We start from the raw sequence: 26,426 nt of genomic DNA, 5'->3' as shown, positions 1-26,426 counted from the left end.
CGGATGTAGATCCTCATAACGTAATCCAAGCAGAACTCAATGTGCCTGGTGTTATTGTATGGAGAGGTATTTCGAGTACTGCACTGATTGGTCCTTATTTACTTCAAGTAAATGTTAACTCAGAAAGTTACTTACGATGCTGCAAGAAGTAGTAGTTTCCGAGCTCAGAAACAATCCTGTTTTCAATATTCATTCGCTCATCTGGCAACAAAATGATGCCGCAGCACATTTCGATATCCAACTTCCAGATTTTTTATAACACATTTGATGAGTGGATTGGTCGGGGTGTTACAATCGATTGGCCTGGGCGCTCGCTAGACCTGACTCCATGTGATTTTTCACTGTGAGGTATTATAAAGGAGACTGCGTATGTTTTAAAACAGCAAAAACATGTCGAACTCAAAAACCGAATTAGAAATGCATTTGAACTTGTTAACAACAATAAACCTTTATTGCTAAATCTGTGATTCTGTTCTCAGTCGTTGAACGAAGTGTATACAAAATGAAGGTGGATATATCGAACAACTGTTATAACATTGTATAGCAATTTGTAAGTAATTTCATATAATGAATTTGTTTTCTTGCCTATAAGTGTTTTATTCAATTAACCTATAACGCCTTTGAATTTTTCTTCTGATGAAACTGACATATATTATATAGTACTTTAGTTTTCATGGTAACTTAAAGTAGAAGTTGCTAGAGTAATATAGCTTTGAGTTGGTGGCAACAGTGTCTGACAGAGTCTGCATAGTGTTTATGTCTATACTCCATTATCATTCATATCATTATCAATTGGAAACTAACCCTCTGGTCATAGACTGTGTATACAGCAATTCTTATATTATTCTCATTAAATTAAAATTGTTGTTACAAGTGAATCATCTTTAAATAATTGAGTTTTAACTATGTTTAATGTATCAAATGTATCTATCTCAAAAACAGCCAATTCAAAATATGTAAAGCCGTTTTCTATCAATTACACATTGGTAAGTAAACGTTTTTTATATTCTACACTCAGTCTATTAGAATTTGAATCGAAACAAAAGAAAAGTATAATCGGTATCAATTTACAATAACGTGACCATGGAAAGGTATGTTCATTTTTTTTCCCCCTGAAAACTACAATTTTTCCTGAAAACAATAGTGAAGAAAAAATTCGTCGGCAACGAAAATCAAAGGAGTTACGATTTTTTGAAAACTCTGTTTTTGACAGTATCTCTGGCAATTTTACTGAAATGATGCTGACAAGTACGTTAATTCTGTCAACGATGCCTGCCCGCTGCGCACTGCTTGCTCTTTTAGAAAAAAAAATTAACTCGAGCTTGCAAAAGTCGAATCCCAGATCACGTGATGCCCCTGATCCTTAACCCTCCAAGTGTTGTTCGACAAAATTTTGTCGGTTATTTTCCATTTTTAACGCAATAATGCCCGAAAGGCATCAATATAATACAATAATATACTTTCCCCCCCAGTTTATATGCACCTGTGATAATAATACTTGGCTATAAATGCCCAACCCATGAAAAAAAGTCCGTTTTTCATGGTCACGGTATTGTAAATAAATACCGTATAATCTATTAAAACGTAATTAAGCAGTAATGATTAACACATTGAACCCTAAGCCTATAAACAATGAATTTACTCAGTATACTGGCCGTTTTTTATGATTTTAAAACATGTTTTAAATTATGAAGACATTGTTGTAACCTAACACATTATGTATCAAATTAATGAGAAGAACACGCAGTTTTAGATAATGTGACCTTTTTATGATAAAATAATAATTTGAACAAAATTTTAAATTAAACAAAATTATGGAAAAAAATAAAATTTGAAAAATTGTATCTTTGTATAAACGTTTTATTTTTAACCACCTAACTTAATGTTGTATAAACGTTTTTTTTTAAACCACCCAATGTTCTATAAATGTGTTTTTGATATTAAATATAGGCCTATCATAATCGTACCAGCATCATTCACGTCTTGATCATTAGGCCTAACCTCAAAATCTGGATCAGGATCATTGTCATTGAGAAAATCACCCTACGATCCAGAATCATAAATTTGACCCAAGATTCTTTCAAACTGAATCGCAGATGATCTTTAATTTTCATTAAAATACGATAATCCTCCTCCAAATCATGCTCAGAATCTGACATCATATCACGTATCATGCGCGCCATTATTTTGTCTAAATGATTACTCATTTTACACAATGATCAAGAAAAACGGTAATTCTAAGCAATATATGGGTCAACCTCGATTTTTCTCATATTACAATATAATGTTCCAATAGTCAATTAGAAAAGGAAATGACTAGAATTTCTTGCCGGAAAGCAGTTATAGGGAGCAGGCAACCGCCAGACGGTCATATATTGCTTAGAGTTACCTATTAGTGATCAGGGGCACTGACGTGATCTGGGCTTCAAATTTGGAACTACTCAAGTTAATTTTTTTTCTAAAAGAGCAAGCAGCGCGAAGCGCTGCGCAGCGGGCAGGCATCGTGCGTGATCCTCTTTTTTATAAAAAATTTCTGATAAATTGTTATTACATATTACAATATAATGTAGGTAATGTATGTAAAACAATTTTGAACACATAATTACATGCTGGAAAGCAAAGTAAACCAATATAATCCGCCCAATACAAAATCTCCGTAAAAATCTGGTAAAGGAATCTGTGTCATTCCTTTGGCCTGAATCAATTCAGTATAGACGAAGATCACGCACGATGCTTGCCCGCTGCGCAGCGCTTCGCGCTGCTTGCTCTTTTAGAAAAAAAATTAACTCGAGTAGTTCCAAATTTGAAGCCCAGATCACGTCAGTGCCCCTGATCACTAATAGGTAATTCTCGCGGTTGCCTGCTCCCTATAACTGCTTTCCAGCAAGAAATTCTAGTCATTTCCTTTTCTAATTGACTATTGGAACATTATATTGTAATATGAGTTGCCTGCTCCCTATAACTGCTTTCCGGCAAGAAATTCTAGTCATTTCCTTTTCTAATTGACTATTGGAACATTATATTGTAATATGAGAAAAATCGAGGTTGACCCATATATTTCTTAGAATTACCAGAAAAACAAAGCTTTTTATCACTAAGAAACCAATCAAAATAAACTAAACCAACATATATCACTTTATTCAGTAACAGTGGAACTTTGTTTATAAATAACAATGGTCGCATCACTGCGTCGTCAATCGGTTACGTAACTAAGCAGTTGTGCAATAGTTGAAAATACTATTGTATACTACTATACAACTGTTACTTGTCATAAAAAAGACGTATAGATATAAACAATATAACATAGGAAATAGTCTGAAACAACTAAACCCGATTTTTTACCGAAAACCTAAACGTATTGAATTAAGTACCAGAGCCCAAGTATAGGTCAGGCTCCGTACACAACGGCGTGCGTGCTAGCCTGACCTATACTCGGGGTCCGTATTCAATGTGTTAAGAAGGATTTTCATAATCATTGCTAGCCTAGCCCTGATTTTGCCATGTTCTATTAAGTTAGGTTCAAATGTCAAGGTCAATGATAAACATTCAACATTTTTAAAGTTATACAACAGTAATGTAAATGGTTGTTATGAAATAGTTTGTTGTGGTGAGGTCTTTTGAAACTTTTATCCATTATATTCTAGGCTAAATAATTATTTATTTGTTCATACTCAATTTAATTTTGTTATCAATGACAGTAACTAAATCTAAGTTATTTTATGGTACTGTTCTCGGGTAGGGTACGTTAAGCGGACCCAGTTTTTTTTTATCGAAATTGGCAAACAATATTACTTAATCATAACCATCGATATAACCAATCGATACTAATTAATTATTTTGAACAATTAACTTAAATAATCTATATGAACAACTGTAAACACTTTCAAATAATACAAGTAAGGTAATATTTCAAATTTTACATAAGTAACATTGTTTATTAAAAATGGCAGTCAATCTTAGAAAGCTACACGACATTGCTTTAAAAGATGATGACATGTTTCTGTGGCTTCAACATGTTGAACCTAAGAATCCATTTGTGAAATTTGTGGGAAAAAAACTAAGGTAACTGTGTGAGGAGCAAACATGGTCGTCTTCAGGTGCAAAAAAGAAGGTAATGGTGGACACAATTTTAGTAAAAACGCACTGAAGAATAGATTTTTTGAAGGGTTAAAGTTTGGACTGCACAATATTGTAACTTTAATGTACTTATTTTCCAGAAATCATACAAATTAAGATTTTTTAATTCTTGAGTGTAGTTCAGATTTACACAATCCATCAAGAAGTACGATATCTGACTGGCTGTCGTTTTGCAGGGAAGTGTGTTTTGTGTGGATTGATGATTAGTTTAATAGGGATGAAAAGCTTGGAGGTCCTGGAGTGGTGGTAGAAATTGATGAGTGCAAAATTGGAAAACGTCATAATAACAAAGGGAGGTTGGTAGAAGGAACCTGGATTCTAGGATTAGAAACTATAACGGAAGGACAAAAACGTGGGGGTAGGTATAGAATAGAGATTTGCCCTGAAAACAAACAAGATGCTAAAACCCTCATTCCTCTCATATTAAAACATGTACAGCCTGGAACAACCATAGTCACAGATATGTGGAAAGCTTATTTTGGATTAAGTGATTGTGGTTTTGTCTATTTTACTGCCAACCATAGTGAAAACTTTTTAAAACCAGCAACTGGTGCCAACACTCAGACAGTTGAAAGTTCGTGGAGAGCCGTTTAAAACACAGTCTAAGAAGTGGTATCCCAGCTGACCTTCTTGCAGATCACCTCTGTGAATATTTATATAGAAGGGAGGTACGATTTTCTGAAGAGGACGCGTTGAACCATTTCTTAAAAGCAGTAAAATATTGCTACCCAGGCGAAAACATGTAGATAGTTCGACAAGTTTCCATTTTTTATTCTAATTATTGTCATGTTAAAATTTATTTTTCTATTCCCAATTTTTGTTACCATTTCTTAATTATTTATGAGTTTCCCTAATTTGGTTATGTTCATTTATTGTTTGAGACATCATTAAATTCATATTTTAATTTTTTGATGTTATTGGGGACTATAGATACTTTTATATTGATTGGTAGTCTAGGATTTGAGATGCGAATATTAGGTATCGATGATTATATTCTTTGGTATAAAAAACCAGGTCCGCTTATCGTACCCTACCCCTGTTCTCACCTTTTGTGATGACAAAACAGTAATTTCTCGAGAGATAGTACCTATCAGGTAATGGATAAAAATTCCAAAGGGTATGATCATGCATGATTCAAGTCACTATTCATATTTGTAGCAGGGAAATATAAGCAGAAATTGTAACTGACATTTCTGAAATTGATGACAGTAGCATTCTATGTGAAAATGTCTTTTTAGATCAAATATTCAACAATTCTTTTCTTTCCAGGAATAAAAATATACTTTTCTATAATTTAATATGGAGCCAGTACCTTAAACAGCATCTATAGTCAATATAAAATTTCTTTAATTCTCTACGTTTATTATATCAACTTAAATTTTTTTGTGGTACAGTATTAAAAAGAACAGACTGTATTTAACCTATTTTGAAATTTTCAAATCATTACTGTACGACGATCAGTTATCGTCTCTAAAGGAAGCGATGTCGACAAGAATTGAGTTGAATGCTTCACCACCAGTTGCCACTACACATTCATCCAGTTCGAGGTAAATCCCAGAGGCGAAGATGATTATTCATGATAAAATTGTAAATTAATCGCACGATTATAATAAATAAATAAAGCGCACAACAAATTAATCAATGTAAATAACTAACTAAAAGAAGAACAACTAATTATTCAATAGTGACGTGCGATCGGCATCTAATCCTACTTGAAGGGTTACTCTTCTAGGCTTATTTGGAGGCGATTTGGCGACAGGAAGTATGAGTCATCAGGTATTTTTAGATTCATTATGAAGTAAGGAAAGTACTAGTAATATATGATGAAGTTTATTTTGGTCCCCAATAAGGAAAACACATTTAAAAATAGTGGCCTCCGGATAATACCAAAGTACCATTTTTGCTATTAAAATTATATTACAAAGTGAATGTTTTCTCGCAGAAAAATAACTGGGTAAGGTACGATAAGCGGACCCGGTTTTTTATATTTAAATTGTCAAACAATATTACTTAATCATAACCATCTTTCAAATAATACACGTAAGGTAATATTTCAATTTTACATAAGTAAGATTGAATTATACTGGGTGGCGTGCGGGTCTCGCAGAAAAATAACTGGGTAGGGTACGATAAGCGGACCCGGTTTTTTATATTTAAATTGTCAAACAATATTACTTAATCATAACCATCTTTTAAATAATACACGTAAGGTAATATTTCAATTTTACATAAGTAAGATTGAATTATACTGGGTGGCGTGCGGGTCCCTGTCATCGAGAGACTATGGACCTGATGAACACATACTACGTGGCGAATCCATTGTACAGGCGTTAGCCTCCAGTGATAAGGGACCTGTCTGGCTGTGGATGGTAGGCTCTGATAATGCTGAGTCTCCTCTTTCCCATTTACCATTATTAACTACATTTTACTAATACTACTTTCAGTTACTTTGCCGTTGTGTCAGCATATATATAAAACATATTCAATCGCTTCTTTATATATTGATTTTTTTGTTGTAACTACTATTTTGTTTTTCATTTTGTAAGACTTGATGTGTGAGTTGAATTGTGCTTACTGTATGGATATATTTTAAAATGTCTGTTCTATTAACATTATTTTAAATACGAGCTCGCCATCATACACAAGCCACGGCCCATGTGGCGGTATTTTCAGTATAGTATGCTCGGAATTGTAATTATTGTATATGAAAATAAAGAGTAATTTGATTTGGACAAAAATTCTGAACTCTAATTTGCAAAATTTGTGAAGTACTGCAAGGAATGGCAAATATAATTTTTTACTTACATATTAAAGGCAGCAAACCATCTTCTCTTCCTTCCAGATTTGTTTTCACAATTTATTTTTGTGCACTGGCTGTATCAAATAGTTACAGTAGCAAACATGTTATTCTTGCTTAGCTGAGAGAGGCTCCATGCAAAATTGTCTGACCATCACAATCCCAAAATAGGCTACTGTCCTCACGTAATATGAGATATGGATATCAGAAGTTCTGTCTTAACATACCTTAGTCACTTAAATAAATACTAAATGGACTATTTGAAATTATAATGGAACTGCCACAAGACTGACTGAGTCTGAGTTAGGAATAAGTTTCTTCAACTCTTGCCTGAAACAGAGTGCATGTTATCAATACTATACACTTAATTCAGTACTGTACCAACTCTCTACCTCAAATCTGATTGTTAAGTTTCCCTCACAGATCTGTATTCTGTGAAGAGTGGGAAGAAATAAAGCTAAAAATGGAAACAGCATTTCTTAAAACATAGTTTAGAGTTATAACATAGTCTACATATATAAAACCATAAAATGCTATAGCACTTTTCATACATATTCTCAAACATTCTTGAGATCCCATAGGAAGAAAATAATACCATTACCTAATAATTAATGTCATACTACAGTGGTGGCAATATCCCAAGTTCTTAGAATATCAGGGCAGACTTTGTCTGTGCTTCTTCCCTCACCACAATACCCCTTATCACAATGTCTACTGAAATAATAATCTGTATTATTTCAGTAGACAACATGGATATTCACAATTTCTCAACCATGTATTCTGAAGTAATGTGTACCTGATATGTATATGTTTTAAAAAAATTGTAGGGCTCTATAATATTACATCATAAAATGCTTTTCACTACTTACTTACTTTTGTACTTGATGTCATGTCCAGTTGGCCTGGTTGGCCGGCGTTGGACGAGTCATTAGTGCCCTAGGAAAGGGTCACGGGGGGGGGGGGGGGGGGGGGGGTGTGTTTAACTTTCTGTTAAAAACTCTCACAATGAGTAATAACTTTTTTTTAATAAAAAATTTTTGAGTTCACTCTTGAATTTGTTTACAGGAATTATGTTTCTAATGGAAAGTGGTAGTTTTTTGATAAATTTTAAGACCTGAGTAGAGAGTGGTTTTGTTTCAAACATTTTTAGGTTATGCTGCCTCAGAATACAAATGTTTCTTTCTAGTATTGTACCTATGGGTGTTATTAACAAATTCAAGATGGTTGAACTTAATGTAGTTTGCCATTTCATAAATGTAAAGACTAGGTATAGTACAAATTTCCAGCCTTTGAAAGTGTTGCTTGCAATGGGCTTGAGGGGGCAGTCTCAGCATTGCTCTGATTGCCTTTTTTTTGAATAATGAAAATTTTGCTCAAGGCTGACTCCTTTGCTCCCCACAGGGCGATTGAGTAGGAGATGTGCGATTCGACCAAGCAGTGGTAGACATTTTTCAGGAGTTTCAGATTTTTGAAAGCACTGAGGCTTCGAATGACAAAGATTCCTTTTGAGAGCTTGCTTTCTAATGCCACCAACTGCTCAGTCCAACACAAACCCTCGTCCAACATCACCCCCAACAGTTTTGCTGTTGAGGTCGTTTCCAACTCAACATCACCAATGCAAATGACAGGGGCTCCTGAAAGCTCAGTTTTGGATTTTCTTTGCTGGGTCTGAATGACCATGCATTTTGTTTTTTCTGGGTTGAGTTTGGAGAAAATTTTGTGAAAAAGAATTGGGCAAGATTGTTGATTTTGGTGAAAGAGTCAATTTCGAGAGCCTCCCTACTTTTTTGTTTGGTGATAAGAGTGGTATCGTCTGCAAAAATGAAAAGATTTTTTTCGGGAACGACATCTGCGATGTCGTTTATATAAATCAAAAAAAGCAATGGTCCTAGAATTGATCCCTGAGGTACCCCCACACTGGATCAGTTCAGGGTTTGAGCGATAATTTTGAATTTTGTTGAACTTTGACTCGTGTTGGATCTCTACCACCTGGAATTGGTTTCTCAGGTATGAGGAGAACCAACCCAACTCTGGATTTTTGGATGCCCAAGGAATTCAATTTTTGGATGAGTGTGTCTGCATCGACACAGTCGAAAGCCTTCGAGAGATCGGCATAGCAACCATGAACGATCTCCCCCGCATCAACTGCATCGATACATTCGTTTTATGAAATCAATGAGTGCCAATTTTTGTCGATTTGTTTTTTTTAAAACCATACTGCCCTGCCAACCAAGAGATTATTATCTTCTAGGTAGGCAGTCAGTTGGTCACAAACTGCTCTTTCGATAAATTTTGGAAAAAATTGGTAGGAGGGATATCGGACGATAGTTGCACACCTCCAACCCATCCCCACCCTTAAAAAGTGGTCTGACCTTGGCCACCTTGCAACCGTCCGGAAAAAACGCCCCCCGAGAGTGAGGCCATTTATCAGGCCGACGAGAGGTACCTTTAAACTCGTCTTTGCAGAATTTTACTGCTTTCATACACATACCATCAAGTCCTGTTGATGTTTTAGGAGAAAAAGTTTTAAAAAATTTTTCATTTTTTCTTCATTTACCAATTCAAATCTATTAAAAAATCTTTGTCGGTTTTTATGTTTGGATTTTTATGTTGTTTTTGTTGCAGTCAAGTTCCTGCCTGATGGTACTGGCAACATTTACAAAATAACTGCTATTATATCACAGTTGTCTTTAGGATTTTTTAATAGATTATTCCCTTGACGTAAAATTAAATTTTTAGCATGAGTGGATGTAGAGGCTCTGTGGCTGGTTTACAATTTTCCAAGATTCTTTTGGTTTGTTTGAAGCATTTTCAATTCTCTGGTTAAACCAGGCTGCTTTGATATCAATATACATTGTCTATATTTATTCAGTGAGGCCTTTGTATATTTCTTTATTTTCAGTATTTCTAAATTGTAACCAGTGATTGTAATGTTCGACCATTTCAGCTTTAAGTGTCATCACCTCATCGTTTTTCCACTTTAATTTTAATATTTTTCTTTTAAAATAGTTTCTTTTTCCGGACATGAGATGTTAAAGTAATATAAAAAAGTGTCAACAAATTTTTGATATTTTTTTGTGTGGGTCTTTTTCATTTAATACATCCATCCAGTTTTTCAGTTTTTAGTCTAAGTTTCAGTTCCTGCAAATTTTCATGTTTGAGGGATCTAATCTTTGATTTTTTATTTTTCAGTTTGTCTTTATGGTTTATGTTTACCGTAATTTCTATTGCTTGGTGGTCAGATATTAGTGGTTCAATAATATTGCTGGTAGTGTGAACTAAATTAGTGAAAAAGTTATCTATACAAGTCGCAGTATTTTCAGTGATCCTTGTAGCTGAGTTTATTTTGGTTTTAATCCATAACTTTTAAAAGCATTTTTTAAAAGTGCGGCATTGTTGTCATTTTGAAGAATATTTATATTATAGTCTCCTCCAATTACTATTTTGTTTAAAGTCTTTGTCGATTTAATTTTTGAGAGGTACAGTTTTCCAATAAAAGTATTTATGCAACTGTCTGGACTTCTGTAGATACCAGCTATCAGGAATTTTTCTATTCCGGAGTCAATTTTTATTTCACAACATTCAAACACTTTATTTTCCGATATATTCTTTCCTATGTTCGAACGGATTGTTTTTTAGAATTGTTTGTTTATTTCTGTAAATAGCTACTCCACCCATTTTCATGTTATTTCTCTCATAGCTACTTTCCAAAACAAAATTTTGAAAATTTACCATACTAAGAAAGCTATGGCCTTTGATTTTGAAAATTGTGTGTGAGGCCTTACTGCTAGTGTGCTATAAAAGTTCATCACTTCAGGTTGTTTAAGATCTGGAATGGTAACAAAATAATTTAAAATACAAATAATCAATAATATTACGTATTATAATACAGCCAATGAGAATGTCATTATTTTACAACCTTCAAGATTCACTTATGGTGTAGAACAATCGTTGGAGCAACCAGACTTGAAATTTTTTTTAAGATGACTGGGTCAGCTTTCTTGATCATATCAGGAAGGACATTACAAAATTTGGCTCCAGCGTATGAAGGCTTTGATTGGAAGCAACAACTGTGGTAAATCAGCAGAGCAAAATCACTGGCATTTCTGGTCTGGTAGATGTGAGTGTCTGTGCAGTGCTGCAGTTATTTTGAGTATATATTTTATTATGACGTACTATGCACTGGCCACTATGTATAATTAATTATTCAGCTTTATGACTCACATTTGTGTTATTGTTAATACGTAGTAGATTTTCATAAAATAGTCAAGGCAGTATCCAGAGTTTTCAGATCCCTTGTGTACCTATACAAATGTTTCACAATAATCAAATAATGCGTAAGAGATATGGAAATCATGCATCTTTACTCGTAAATTTTCAGTAATATATTACTTCACAATGTAAAACGTTCTTAATACTTTGTGAAACGTACTTATATCTTATCCTGTTCACAAGTGCACCAAATGAGAGCATTTATCTTAAAGCCAAAAAGAGGGAGCACAAGACATTTGTCTTGTAATGTGGTGTCATGTTTTTACTGTCATGACATACTATTTAAGTTTATTTTTCTGTTGTCCGGATAGTTTTATTGAATAAATCTTGGTTCTATATTGTGGTGATATTTATCAGCAATATGTACATCATCTGTATTTTGCATGTAAGAGTTTGACACGATTTTACATTCCAATGGTGTTTTACCTGAAAAATACTCCCTTTGCACGTATCTGTCAAAATACATTGCATGTGCCATACACACTTGTCACCATGAAGAATGTTTAAAAAACAAACAATTAAAAAGAATAATTTTTATACTTTTTCAAATTTAGTCAGAAACATTGTCTATGAAAAATGCTTGAAATGTACATGCCTGTAATGTTATCATGCAAAACAATTTAAGAGATTGTGTGTGTAGTTAATATAGCTTTTTTCATTAAAAGTTGACTTTGTTTTTACTTGTTTCAGAATGGTTTTAAGAAGACTTGGGATTTAATAGAAACTCATAATAGGTAAGATGAGAAACTATACAATTTAATTATTCTTTATCATAATATCATCTACAGTAAAAAAATATACATCTCATTATTTAAAGCATGCTAGTCTTTTCATTCCAAATTCTCAGTGTAATTAATCTAGTCTTCTGTTCTTTTTAGTTTTATAACAATATTTTACTGAAGAGGAAAACAAGAATAGAAAAACAAAAATAGAATTTTAGTGCAAAACAAGTTCATTAGTTGATTATTACAAAGCTTGTATATTATGATTTCTGGCCTCTACACCAGTTTTCCATTCCACATAGGCTGAGAAGCTTTTTTTTCCTTCTGAGGGAAAGAGACGACTGTCCCCACACTTGATCCTAAAAGGACCTTTGCGCCTCCCTTACTTATATTTATGTCTTCAAAATATGAGACATTTACAATTAAGCCAATTGGATTTGAGAGCTCCTGTTCTCTGATGCCCTTAATGCTGAGGTGATATACCCCTATGAATTATTTCCTAATTGTAGTTATAGCCAGACAACTTAGCCATATGTGTTCCACTGATTCTTCTGCTTCTCTGCAGAGTGACCATTCATCAGTCTGGCTGAGACTTCATAAGGTGTTTTCTAAGAGTGCCAAGTCCTGTCAGCATCCCTACATTCTTTCTTATATCCTCCTTATTATGATGCCTCCTAAAGGGATGCCAACCTTTTAGCAAAAGGAGAGACAAACATTTTTGATTGTCTTAATCGTGAGGCCCTACTCCAGTTAATGGATCTAATCCTCTTTCACCAATCTTTAACGGAGAAAGCTACTCCGCAGCTCGGCTTTGACCCTACCATTAGGGACTCTGTTGTAAATATTTCATTAAGAATGTCATGATTAATTCAATGTTTTAAGTAGGAGGTTAAATTTTTAAAATTAAATTCTTAATGTAGTACTGTTAAAAAAATTATTCAACTAAAATATTGTGAAAATATGTGTAATAAAAAAAGTGTTAAGTATAAAATGTGTTTTGTTATTGACTCTCTGAAGAACATGTTTAGAAAACAACGTTATGCACATTCCAACTCCAGAATTGGCAATTGACTTTATAATGTTGATCTGAATCGATTTAGGAGTGGCAATCGATAATATAACATAGATCTGACATGCACCCGCTTTGACAGTTTATATAGTACATAAATCAACACTATCACCACTATTTATATATCATTTCAAACAAAAAGAATTACTGATTTCAATGGTGAAATGTTTTGTTGTTTTGGCAACAGCGATGTCACGGTGACGTATTAAACTTGCCAGAGTGATCGTTTTCATCTAGACATTTTCAAGTAGGTTTGTGTCTGATTTGGTCTTTAGACTTAGTCACAAAAGGTATTTAGTATTTATTTCATGACATAGTGTTAATTACTTACAAACGAGTTTATCATGGATATTTTAAAATCGATATGTAGTGTTTTTGTTAGTAAGTACATAGTTTTATATGTGATATATTGTGATTAAAGCTAGGTCAATCTAAGCTATTGTACAGTATAGTGAAAGTGTTTTATTATATATGTTATTTTATTCACAAGCTTTGTTTTAGGCTCTTATATCAATAATGTCCCAAACTTTTGCTGATTTTTGACATTAGAGAACTTATTGATCTATCAGACTCAGACAATCTAGGCCTTGATTGTGAGTGACGCCTAGGTTTTTCTTTATGCTTTCTGGAATCCCAAACTAAGCCAATTTTTCAGCAAAAGCTAAATCAATAAAATATTTCTATATCAAAATTTACTTTTTTAATTGTAATTTTTGACAATTATCGTACCCACAGTAACAAATTTAGAATTTCATGAACTATTTGTGGTTTTTACAATATATTTAATCTTTTCAAGAGAACCTGGATACCATTATATATTTTCTGAAACTAAATAAAATGAATAATAAATTGACTACCTCATATTCTAATATTTATTATATTATCACACTTATATTATCACACTACCAGGTGCAGTCCCATCACTTTAAAAAGTTTAGTGTTGTAATTTATTTTAATGGTTTATACATAATATTCTATACCATAACTATCTCTACGTTTTCCCGAAAAAATAATGTATAACACATTAGGTTTATAGTAAAAATGTATTTTTACAAAATTGTTAAAGTACGAATACAAAATGCCCAAAAATGGTCTGTCATATAAGGAAAAAGTGACTGCCAGTTCCGGGATTACGTTAAATTTGGTTTTACAGTAAATATACTTGTTATTGTTATCAAAACAATTCTGTATTATTTATAATGATTTGTGGCTTTAAATAGATAGTATTTTTTACGAAGTCAGCAATCCACAATATTTGGTATTTAGACAATAAGTATTTTTCACAATGAATTATTGTCACTATATGGAAAACATTTTTGACAGGTTTGTGAGCGTAACACAATGTATTTGTTTTTCATCTTTACGCTAGTGACCAACTTGAAAAAAGTAACAAACATCATTTTAGTAACTTTTAAGAAGGCAAAACCTTTAATTTAAATGTATCTATTGCTTTGTAGTGAAGAAATATATAAGTTTTTCTCAACAAACAAATGGTTTTGTAAAGTTACTATACAGATTTATTATAAATGTTACAAGGAGAATCAGTAAATCCTCACAAAACATGATGGATGCTTGGAGGGTTAAACCTAAATGTTTGAACCTTTAACCCTGGAACGGTAAGCTTCTCTGAAGTAGCATTGTCGGTAAGCATTCGTAAATTTTACGATATAATATATATATATTTTTTTTTCTTGTAAAGGCCTTGTAAAAAAACAACAAAATCAAGTAATCATATATTTTATTATTTGATGATCACAATAAAACTACAAATTATTACTTTGTTTACGTTTTTGGGTGTTTAATTAATGAAACCCTGAAACTGTAAAATTTATGACACTAAAAACCAAAAATATATTTTTTTAAGTCCACTACAGTTTTTTATAGTTGATAGCTCCTTAAACTTAATGCTTGAACTACACAATGCTTACAAAAACATATAAACAAACTATTATCAATTTAGTTGCAAAGTTCACATCCTCACAACTTCAGTCTTGTTCACAGCATTTGCTGCAAATTCCACCTCTGTGCTCGTTACAGTACGCCTGACCACATCGAAGACAATGGTTCGTTGTCATCCTTCGCTTCTTAGAAGGACAAATTTTACAAGTTGTCCTTGCGTTATTGAGAGGAGGGTGTTCTGGAACAGGTCTTTCCATTGGGCCGTGTAGCACTTCAGAGATAGTACATTTTAGGTATTTCTGAATTGTAGGCAGCTGGAGTCTTCTTTCTAACAAAGGAGTTACAAAGTCTTTGTAAACCGCACTTAAAAACTCTTTTCTAGAGATTTGCTTCAAGTTTTTACCTCTAAGATACAAGTTGTGAGTAATCCAAGAATTTATGCCGGCCATGTTGAGCATTCCAAAAAATATACACATTGGCCATCACTTGGTTTTCCTAGAGCAGCTGACAACACTGCACATCTGATCAAAGGCATCAACTCCCCCTTTTGTCTGATTATAATGTTCTACAATAATCGGTTTTCCAGATGCTGAGGTTATACCTGTGTCGTGCATACTTGAAATAAGACAAACCGTTTTATTTGTCTTTTTACTTTTTGCGATACTAGAGTAATAGTGCCATCATAAAGATACCGTACATCTCCAATCTCCCTGTTTTTAGTAATGATCATACAGTTAGGTAATTCTCATTTATTTTTTCTGATAGTACCAATGACCGTAAGATTTATTGGGTTCCTACTTAGTTCATTAGTCAGGGGAATGCTTGAAAACCAGTTATCCATAGTCAAGTTAAGATTAGTGCCATGGAACGGTGCTGAGAGTCTCTTCACATGATAATGACTAACAGGCTGATCTCTTGGGGTGGTACCTTTACCTAAATATGGTTCAGCATTCAACATATACTTAGATCCGACATCACAGATCATAACAATTTTGATGCCGTACTTGCTTGGTTTATTCGGCATGTACATTTTAAACGGGCAATTACCCCGAAAAGCTAATAGCTGCTCATCTATAGTAAGATAAGGCCCGGGCTCGTAATTTTCGATGCATTTTTTTATAAATGTATCTCAAAACACTCTGATTGGAGCAAACTTGTCAGTTGCTTTTCTTTCATCTCGAGTTTGTTTGTCGTCAAATCTTAAACAGTCAAGAAGAAAACCAAAACGTTTTTCGCTAAAAGCAGCTTTGTATATACTTCCGCTAGTAACTTTATCAAACATAATTTCAGTACTCAGATGGTTATCTTTATGTACAGCTGAAAACAACAGTATTCCTATAATTGCCTTAATCTCAAGGGAATCTGTAACCTGCAAGGTGGCTGTTATTTCATTATAGTTAGTTTGCTTGAGACGAATTTCATCGTTTGTAAACCTTACTATATTTTCAATATCTTCATCAGTAATAAAAGAAAGAAAATGTTGTGATGGTTTAGTTGCATTTTTTGCTATTCCTTTTACCTTTGGTGCAACATAAACAATGTTCATAGCTCTGGTCCTTGATGAAGCTGTTCTGGGTTCTTTGGTCCAACAATAACCATTTTTTCCTCTAATAACTCTAATGGTTCTAGCACAAGAAGTCTGTTCATCAGTACCTGTATCCTGTTGTGAATTTCCAAGGTCCCGTTGAGTAGTAGAAGGGTTCTGCGGATTCTGCTGCGATGTACCAGGGTTCTGCTGTGATGTATCAGGGTTCTGCTGTGATGTACCAGTGTTCGGCTGTGACGAACCGCTATTTTGCTGTGATGTACTTAGGAAGTTGATTAGGAGTATCAAGAGAAGAACTTGGACGGTCCATTGACTGTAATAACTCTACAATACTGGCCTTGTGTCCCACTGTGGTGATTTTCCTAAGTTTGGGCTCATTTTTGTCGTAGTCGTCTTCTACGGATTCCTCATCAGAAGATGGTTCGTAGCTGTCTGTCCCAGAATATGACAAAATGTTATTATCTTCCTCACTACCAATCAATCCAGGGTCTTGGGAACTATCACTGTCATCTGGGACATCAAATAGCCTGTCAATTTCTGATAACCTAAGAGCCATTGCCAAAAAACACACAATATGTCAATTAAATTTATTTCAAAATGGAAGTAAATCCATATTTACACTTATAAATCCACTGCACCATTCATACGATGCCTAAAAAATTTATAACTACTTTACAACAGCAAAAAAACTGTAACAACACCTAAGCGGTACAGTTGAAAAAGAATAACGGTATTAGTAAGCACTCGTAAATAGTGATGGGATAACCGAATGGAATTTTATAACCGAACTAAACCAGTCAGTTATTTTTCTCGGTAGTCGGTTATTTTAGTCGAATGAATAACCGATTACCTTTTTATTCAATCCACATTTTTAGTACACAATTTCAGAGTGTATTTTACAGATAACAGTTACACCTAAACAATTAGCCTAATGCTCTGCTTAACTTAACTCTCAATATAACGCATTTCATTTTTGTATTTAAACAAAACACTATTATTCACGAAACAGCTTCATAACACTCACATATTATTTTATTTATATCTTAGAAAAAAAGTCATACATTTGATGTTTGGTATAAAAGAAGATATTCTATTGGAGATAAGTAGGTAATGTTTGCAATATAGCATAAATAAATAAAAATTAAAACTTGTCTTCAATTATTGTTTTTTTAGATTTATTTCCTGACATTTTAAACTTTTGCAAATCAATTTACAGCTAAGAGTACATTACAAGAAAACTAAATTGGTAAGTTATAAAGACATTCTTAATATCATATACAACAAGTTAATGTAATAAAAAAGTTATATAATATAAATAAAATAAGTAAGTTATGAGTCTCATTATTTATGTTAAAACATAATAAAAGAGATTAATGTATCATTATTATTGAAATAATCCTGAAATATAGCAAAACACAGTGCGTTTATGATTTACATCTTATAATATTTTATATAGAACCATACACAAAACGAAACGCTTAATGAAAAAAAAACATTTGGTATTTATATCAAGAGTAACAATGACTAATTAAAACATATAAAATACACACACAAATTATATTACACTGTTATGAAAAACATGGTTACAAACTATTTAAAATTAATGTGACTGGCTCCGGTAGAAATTGTACGAAAACTCGGTCTTAGTTCGGACCTGACTTAATATACCGTCAAAACTTTCCAACCAAACCCGAACGGCTGAACCGTATTTGAAAATGAAATTCTGTAATTGTATTATTATTTCTTTCTGTGCATACATTTTTAGTCATAACATTTTAAAATGTTATATTATCATATAAACACTACAAGATGATTACCGATGAAATTGCAAAATTATAATTGATTTTAATTACGAATCAAAAAAGTTAACTGAAAAGGTAATCGCTAAAGTACTATATTTGAGTAATAAAAAATAACTTATAATAAATGAGCAATTCAAGTATAGACTGTCTGCACAATCCGTTAACTTATAGAAATAAGTAGATAGAAAAATTTATCTAAAGACTAATTTAAAATAACCGATCAGAATCAACGACTAATTCACGTATAGACTAAGTCTGCACAAGCAGTTAACTTATAGAAAAATTAGTCGGTTAGAAAAACTAATCTAAAGACTAATTTAAAATAACCGATCAGAATCAACGACTAATTCACGTATAGACTAAGTCTGCACAAGCAGTTAACTTATAGAAAAAATTAGTCGGTAGAAAAACTAATCTAAAAGACTAATTTAAAATATAACCCGATCAGAATCAACGACTAATTTAAATATAGACTAAGTTCTGCACAAGCAGTTAACTTATAGAAAAAAAATTAGTCTGTAGAAAAACTAATCTAAAGGACTAATTTAAAATAACCGATCAGAATCACCGACTAATCCACGTTATAGACTAAGTCTGCACAAGCAGTTAACTTATAGAAAAATTAGTCGGTAGAAAAAAACTAATCTAAAGACTAATTTAAAATAACCGATCAGAATCACCGACTAATTTCACGTATAGACTAAGTCTGCACAAGCAGTTAACTTATAGAAAAAATTAGTCGGTAGAAAAAATAATCTAAAGACTAATTTAAAATAACCGATCAGAATCACCGACTAATTCACGTATAGACTAAGTCTGCACAAGCAGTTAACTTATAGAAAAATTAGTCGGTAGAAAAAACTAATCTAAAGACTAATTTAAAATAACCGATCAGAATCACGACTAATTTCACGTATAGACTAAGTCTGCACAAGCAGTTAACTTATAGAAAAAATTAGTCGGTAGAAAAAAACTAATCTAAAGACTAATTTAAAATAAACCGATCAGAATCACCGACTAATTTCACGTAGAGACTAAGTCTGCACAAGCAGTTAACTTATAGAAAAAATTAGTCGGTAGAAAAATTAGTCTTAAGACTAATTTAACTGGATGCAGCAAAAAATAACCGACTAATCAGTTAAATTAAAATAAACCGAAACTAACCAGTTATTTTTCATTCAGTTATTCCCACCACTACTCGTAAATATTACGACTGGGTAGTAATATCCAGTGAAGGGAGCATAGTTCACGGCGGCGGCGGGGTGACACTGACCTTGGCCATAGTGGACGGAAGATTAGCGGGCAGGACAGGTCTGCCAACATCTATTTGGGAAAATGTAGCGAAATAACTGGGGCGCTTCGTAAATTTACGAATGCTTACCGTTCCAGGGTTAATTGAAACTTATTTATTTACATTATTATACTCTAGTGTTATACAATCATTTTCTGTTCTAATTAGTGATATAATGTACAAGTAGCCTTGAATATTATTGAGATTCAAAACTGAAGAAACTTGAATCAGTATCATAGAGGATATAAACATTTGACTAAATTCATATGGTAAGATCGATTACTAACCCTTCCTATAAATCTTCTCACAACTATAATGTTATCTTTACTGCAAGTTTATAGCATAACTATTTTTTTCAGTGTTTCCATTGTCATATACAACCACACCAGAAATGTTTTAGTATTTGTAAAGCAGTTCAGGCCAGGTAAGATATTATTTTTTAATGTAAATACCACATCATTTCCATAGTTTTTAATTTCATATTATTGTTTAGTATTATAAATAAGTAAGACTAATTTTGTGTAAACTATTTTGTGTACCCATCATCTCAGGTACTCTTTCAAACTTGCCCAACTGCCAGGTAAAAAACGCTGGCCAATCTTTCTGCATTTACCCTGCACGGCAATTATTTTTATTTCATTGATTCACGCTCATATCATTTCTGTTCTGAATGGCTTGAACTGTATCTGATATCGATCATTGTTTTATATGTTTAAATTATTGCTCTTATTATGGTTGATATTAAATATTTACATAATCATTGTAATAAGTACAAAATATTGTCTTTAAATAGATTTTTCCGTTGCAAGAAAATTACCATCACATTTAATTGTATACGATGACAAACAGATTAAAAAGATCAAAATAAAGTTTTAGTAAAATTAAATATAATTTAATAATGAGGATTACAAGTAAAATTTAAAATTTTAACTTTAAAGTAGTACAAACCGCTATGCAGCACACATACATACTTTCATGTTACAGTACTTAACTTTTGTCCGGTTATAGCAAAATTCATGTAGTTACAATTAGGTATAAGTTTTTAAGGTAAAAACTTATAATTATACTAATACTTAGGATATGTTAGATTTTATTGAATTTTAAAATTATGTGGTTCTTATGTCAGCAGGCATCTGCAACACCTGTCATTGTATTTATTGCACAGTATTTCTTTTCTTGTTCTATTGTAGGTGATTATTTAGAAACCGATATCACTGACTTATTACTCAAATAATACTGTATTAAACTCATTTACATTATGAGGCATGTTTTTTTAAGTAAGTACCGTTTCGGTGTATAGAAAAATTAAGTAATCTTTTTGTGACCATTTATTTTTATATGAAAACCTGCTCTTTTATGGGGGCAAGAATATTATGGGACTTGTCATATCTAAAAACAACCTTTTTTTATATTTTGTCATAGAAGATTGCCATCTGATTTAACAATGACTGCAACACGATCATTTTCACCCTATTGTCATTGTTGCGGTGCTGATCTTCAAGAAGCTTCTTCTGAATAAAAAACAAACGATAGTCACTGGGCACTAAATTGGAATTGTTTGGGGGACTATCAAATTGTTCCTAGGAAAATGCTGTGATGAGATCTTGAGTTCGTTTTCCCACAAGTGGACAAACATTGTCTGTCCTACAGCACAACATGTTTCTCAATAAAATGTCAGAGAACTCTTCTTGACACTTGAGGAAACTCTTTTGATAACAAAGAAATTATTAAATGTCTGTTCATTTTCACTTTATTAAGGTCTATTCACACACATCAGTTCCGGCGCGTCACAGGTCAGTCACATCAGTCACGTCACAGTCAAAAAATGTATTCTATAATGGATTTCCTGTTGCGCTATCTACACTCATCCGGCTCAGTTCCGGCGCAGGTCCGTCAGTCGCTCTGCCGGCGTCCGTCAGTCATTTTCAGATTTCTTCCCACCGATATTTTTTGATTGTTCGGACGCCTGACGGTCGCATGACGGATGTGTTTGCTATTAGGATTGCGTTTTTATATAAAAGTTGTATTTCTGTGTTGAGTTTATATTTTAAAGACTGTTTGTTACGATCATAACAATCATCAAATGGTCATCCTAAAATAAAGAACTTAGTTTCATCGTCCATTAGTCCCTTAAATAACGTGATGAACTATCCCTGACTTTCCCTCTTCTTCCATAAATCATGAACCCATATCCTTCGCTTTTTTCTCTTATTTTCAATCTCTTCGTCATCTAAGGCTGTCGCTATTGCAGCTAACTCTACTATAGTAAAATCAGCCATTGAGGTAATTATATATTATCCAATTTAATTCACTCATGATAAAATAAGCTTGACTATAAGATCACTGTATAAAGTAACTGACGACTGACTGAAGCCAATTGACGGACAGTTGACTGACGAATTCCGGACGGAACTGTGACTGAACTGAGACTGAACTGTGACGGAACTGTGACTCAACTGATGTGTGTGAATAGACCTTTATTCTCTGTCTGCTTGAAATTGTTGATGGTTGTTAAGAGTTCTCCACTCTGTTTCTCATCATGAACATTATTTTGTCCATCTTTTAAAGTTTTTACCCATTTCAGTCCTAGTACATTACTAATAATTTTTTTTCTATACACTTCACAATTCTAATGGTGAATTTTAACTGCTTTCATGCATTTAACACAAAGAAAAAAAATAACAGCATGTACTTCAGTGGGCTGGATTTTCAATTGATTGGGGCATTTGAAATATGATTTAACTGATATATGAACGATAGATTTTTCCTGCAATTACATCTGTGGGTTCCTACATGAACGTAGACTGTGTAAAAACGCAGAATACTAACCGCAGTGCTACAGTGATAGAATTTCAAAACAATATTTACTTAAAAAACACGCCTTCTACATAAATTATACAATGAACTTGAACACTAAAACGTAAACACAGAATATTTGCAATCAATCATGAATAAGTAACTTTACATAATATTTTTTATTCAGTTAATTTGTAAGTTGTAAAAGAAACCTATACTTCTTGAAGTCAGAAAACGGTTAGGATAAATTGTACTTAATTTATTTCTTTATACATGTGCTTATAAAAAGTTAAGTTTGTATTTTATGTAAAATCTCTCTTTTTTCAGAATCATGAATTCTGCTATTGGAATAAATTCAATTTTTAACTGACACCATAAAAGTAGGGATTCATTACCAATTATGAAATTTTGGAAATGTACATTAATAATTAATATAATTGAACAATCTGACTTTTGGTGTGGTTTGCTTTGGAATTTGGTTTAAGGGAAGTTTTTAGAACAGCAATCTTTTTATTTGAAGCTTCTGTAATCTCTATCTCTAGATGGTCTGCATAGCCATCCTTTTGTAGTATTAAGGATGATATTTGCTTATGTATCCTTCAGGTTTAATTAGGGTTCTACCTCCATCTCATATTGTCAAACTAGATTCATAAAATGAGTAGAGTATATTTGAACTTAATGATTTTTGTAATTGAATTTGTGATTTGATAGTTATAAAAACCCTAAGCTTCAAAGTGTGTCAGGGGAATAATAAAATTAATTTTAATCATTTCTTTCATTGTTATAGATCTTTATATTTTTATTTGAACTTGAAAGAGAGTATGGAATATATATTTTTGGGAACGAGGGAGATTGTTCTTCAGAAAGATATATAATAAATTTAATGTTGACGTATGTACGTTATTATTAGGATAACATCCCAAGCTTAGTATTTTAATGTGTAATCAGTAACCCATGTTCTAGAACAAATCAAGATAGGTATATAAACAGCTGATCATTGTTGAACAGCGGAGCATATGTTGGCAGTTCTTACTATTGCAATCTTTTGGAATGTTGTGTTGTGTTTTGAATTTGTATTGAATAATTGTTGTTACCAATTGATATTCTGGTTTACAGATTTGTGAAGTCTGTATTGAAGTCTTTGGTTTAGAATTGACGTTAATATTTATAGAAATATGTTTTTTTTTAACTTAATGGTGATTCCTTGATACAACTTTTACAGTCTAATATTTTAAATTATGTAATATACTATCTAGTAATATTAAGTAACAATTTGAATTATAATTTGAAACTGATATATTAAATTGTGGGTGTGTATTATCTTTAAAGTTTTATAAATCAAGTTTTTATGTTTGAATGTCTAATGTTTGAATTTGTAAAGGTCAAATGTATATTTACATTTACTATATATAAACCAATAAGTAGTTGAGTAAGGAAATTGTATTAATATTCATTAACACAATTATTATTATGTATTAATATTTATTTGATAACTTTAAATTATATCAAAATCAATGAATAACTAATTAAATATTCTTTTGTAACACGTTGACTAAAAATAAACATTAAAATAAAATTGGAAGTTTAATCAAATTGTAACAGATATTATATATCTTTTTTAAGTATATAGTGTAAAATAGCTCTAATATATAAATGATTAGCAGCAACCCACCGCTTTTCACACAATTTCATATTGAATAATAGGTAGTCATACAACACTCCTGAAAATAAGTGAAGGTCACTGAAGATATTCAGATCTCCTGTTCAATTTTAGTGTAGTTAGACTGTTTAGGATAGTTGGATTTCTCTGCAATATTCAATAATACCTGAATGAATATTTTCAACAATTTCAGTAACACTTGAAATATTTTATTCCAGAGTGGAGGATTACTAAGTCTTTAGTAATGTTTGTGAATTCACTTATGATAATTGAGCCCTATGATAATTTTGAATCAGAAGTAGACATGTTTGAGGTATATATTATTTGAGTATCCATTGTTAAAAGGTTTAACAGTTAAATAAATCTGCCACAGGCTCTTTTACCAGGTTTAGCATGTGAAGAAGCATTCCCAGTTCCAATCAGTTATATTTCCCATGCTATAGTAGAGTTTACCTTGTGGCCACAAACAATAAATATATACTCACTGTGAGAAGCCTACCTTAGTAAAAAGATGTTTAACTTTGGCCCTTGTCTTCATCAAGTGTAAGTTATTCCTGGTGTGCATAGACCACATTTCTTGGATAATTTGTTCAGGAATATTCAACAATAAATTTGGCAATTAATTAATTGCTGATGAAGTTGTACATATTTCCGTCTAAGTGTTATTAAAAAAAGGAACGGGTGAACAATTTGACTACGGCTTGACCTACCTTTACATTTGAAAAGCTTTAAAAAATGAAATGTTACAAATTATTTTCCTGAATTGTCGTTAAGAAAAAGGTAAGTTTCTCTATTCGGCCACCACACATCACGGACAATTGGTCTACCTCACATTATATAGAATTTAAAGAGAAGAATAAAAAATGGGTCAGTGTATTCTTCCAGTAAAGCAACAAATTAGGAAATTCTATGTACCTAATGAATTTAGGAGAAGCAGAAGTAGTTTTTGTAAAATTATTTTTTGAATGAATAAGGTATACTGAATGAGTAACTGGAATCATGCCAGTTGCCAGGTAAATATGAAAGTTTTCAATGCCTTACATAATTACTAACTTGCCTGGTTCCTGAAAATGGCACTGGCATTGAGTTTTCACAATAAGGGTTGCGAACTGCATATAGGCACTGCTTTTAACATGGGGCAAAAGTTATAAATATGAACTTTTGTGCCATAAATGTTTCACTTCCAAAACAGATTTTAGTGTCAATGCAATGCTAATGAATTTAAAAAATACAATTATATGTTAATATTAATTGTTTATTATTTATAGGCTATTCAGTATAGATTTTTCTATAAGAAATTCTGTGTTGATTATAAATTACAAACCAATAATATTAATGGTTAATTGGGATTGTAGTTTGCTTCAGAATGATGAACATTTAGATAGACTGCATTTCACTGTTACTCAGAAAAGAATGGATAGTGTCATGTTATGATTGAAGAGGACAGAAACAAAAATACTAACAAATAAGTTTAATAAAAAAATGTTAATTAAGTATATTTTCTAGTTTCTGTTAATGCACCAATCATAGGATTAAGTTCTGGAATTAAATTTGTTTTGATTTTAAAACTTATAACGTTTAGATGAATCTGTTTGAACTTAGTTTTGTCTATACCATAAATGTTCTGTAGGTGTTTATATCAACTCAATACCAGAAGAGGATAGGGTGAGTCCAATTGATACTAACAAGTATCCCTCAAGCCTGGGTGTGACTTTAGAGCTGTGTGCTGGAATCATCGACAAAGACAAACCTCTCGAGCAAATCGCTCGAGAAGAAATTTTAGAAGAATGTGGCTATGATGTTCCTCTTGACAAAATTAAGAAAATTAAAAATTACAGGTAAGAGTAAAAATGTACAATTGACTTATCTTTTAATTCAAATGAGGATTAATACTTTAATTCACTGAATCAAAAATATTTTTATTTATTTGTTTTAACTCTAGATTAATAATGATATTGTCATGTATGCACTACTCACAACCGTTTGTATGTGGTACTTGCTTCCATTAGAAACATTTGTGTAAAAGATATGTTTGCATACAAATTTTATAACGCAAATTTACATGTTGTAAATTTTTTTATGATGTTAAACAAAAGCCTATTTTTGAAATCAGCTTGTATTAATTGAAAAAATATTTTATTTATGGAGTTTGGATATTAATTTTTATTGATATTTTTCAGCCCTTGGTTGGCTGTTATGGATGTAGAAGATCAAATATTATTAGTTTGCCGGAATCTTTTTATTCTTAATTTTATTATTATTTTTTTTTTTTTCACTTGTTGACGGTTTTGTTTAATTTTTAATGTTCTAGAGTTCTTATATAGCCAATCAATAAGTTAATTATTAATAAGTATTTAATAATAAGTTTAATTTTATTTTGTAAAACTAAAATTTTTTACAAGTTGGATTCTGATAATCGTATTTCTGATTACTGT

At 32.2% G+C, this 26,426-nt stretch overlaps 1 protein-coding gene across 2 annotated transcripts in view; it reads left to right on the top strand.

Annotated features, from left to right (window-relative positions):
- Positions 1 to 753: 753 nt before the first annotated feature.
- LOC124373192 (uridine diphosphate glucose pyrophosphatase NUDT14-like) overlaps positions 754 to 26,426 on the top strand; it is a 43,195-nt gene continuing 17,522 nt past the window's right edge. For both annotated transcript variants that reach the window (XM_046831595.1, XM_046831602.1), the window contains exons 1-4: positions 754 to 986; positions 11,897 to 11,940; positions 19,895 to 19,959; positions 25,622 to 25,829. In XM_046831595.1, coding sequence (XP_046687551.1) covers positions 906 to 986; positions 11,897 to 11,940; positions 19,895 to 19,959; positions 25,622 to 25,829 — 398 coding nt within the window. In that variant the 5' untranslated portion in view covers positions 754 to 905. The remainder of the gene's footprint in view (positions 987 to 11,896; positions 11,941 to 19,894; positions 19,960 to 25,621; positions 25,830 to 26,426) is intronic.

The sequence above is a fragment of the Homalodisca vitripennis genome, chromosome 1 (assembly GCF_021130785.1).
Source record: "Homalodisca vitripennis isolate AUS2020 chromosome 1, UT_GWSS_2.1, whole genome shotgun sequence".
Lineage (NCBI taxonomy): Eukaryota > Metazoa > Arthropoda > Insecta > Hemiptera > Cicadellidae > Homalodisca > Homalodisca vitripennis.
This window is presented reverse-complemented; position numbering and strand designations above follow the sequence as displayed.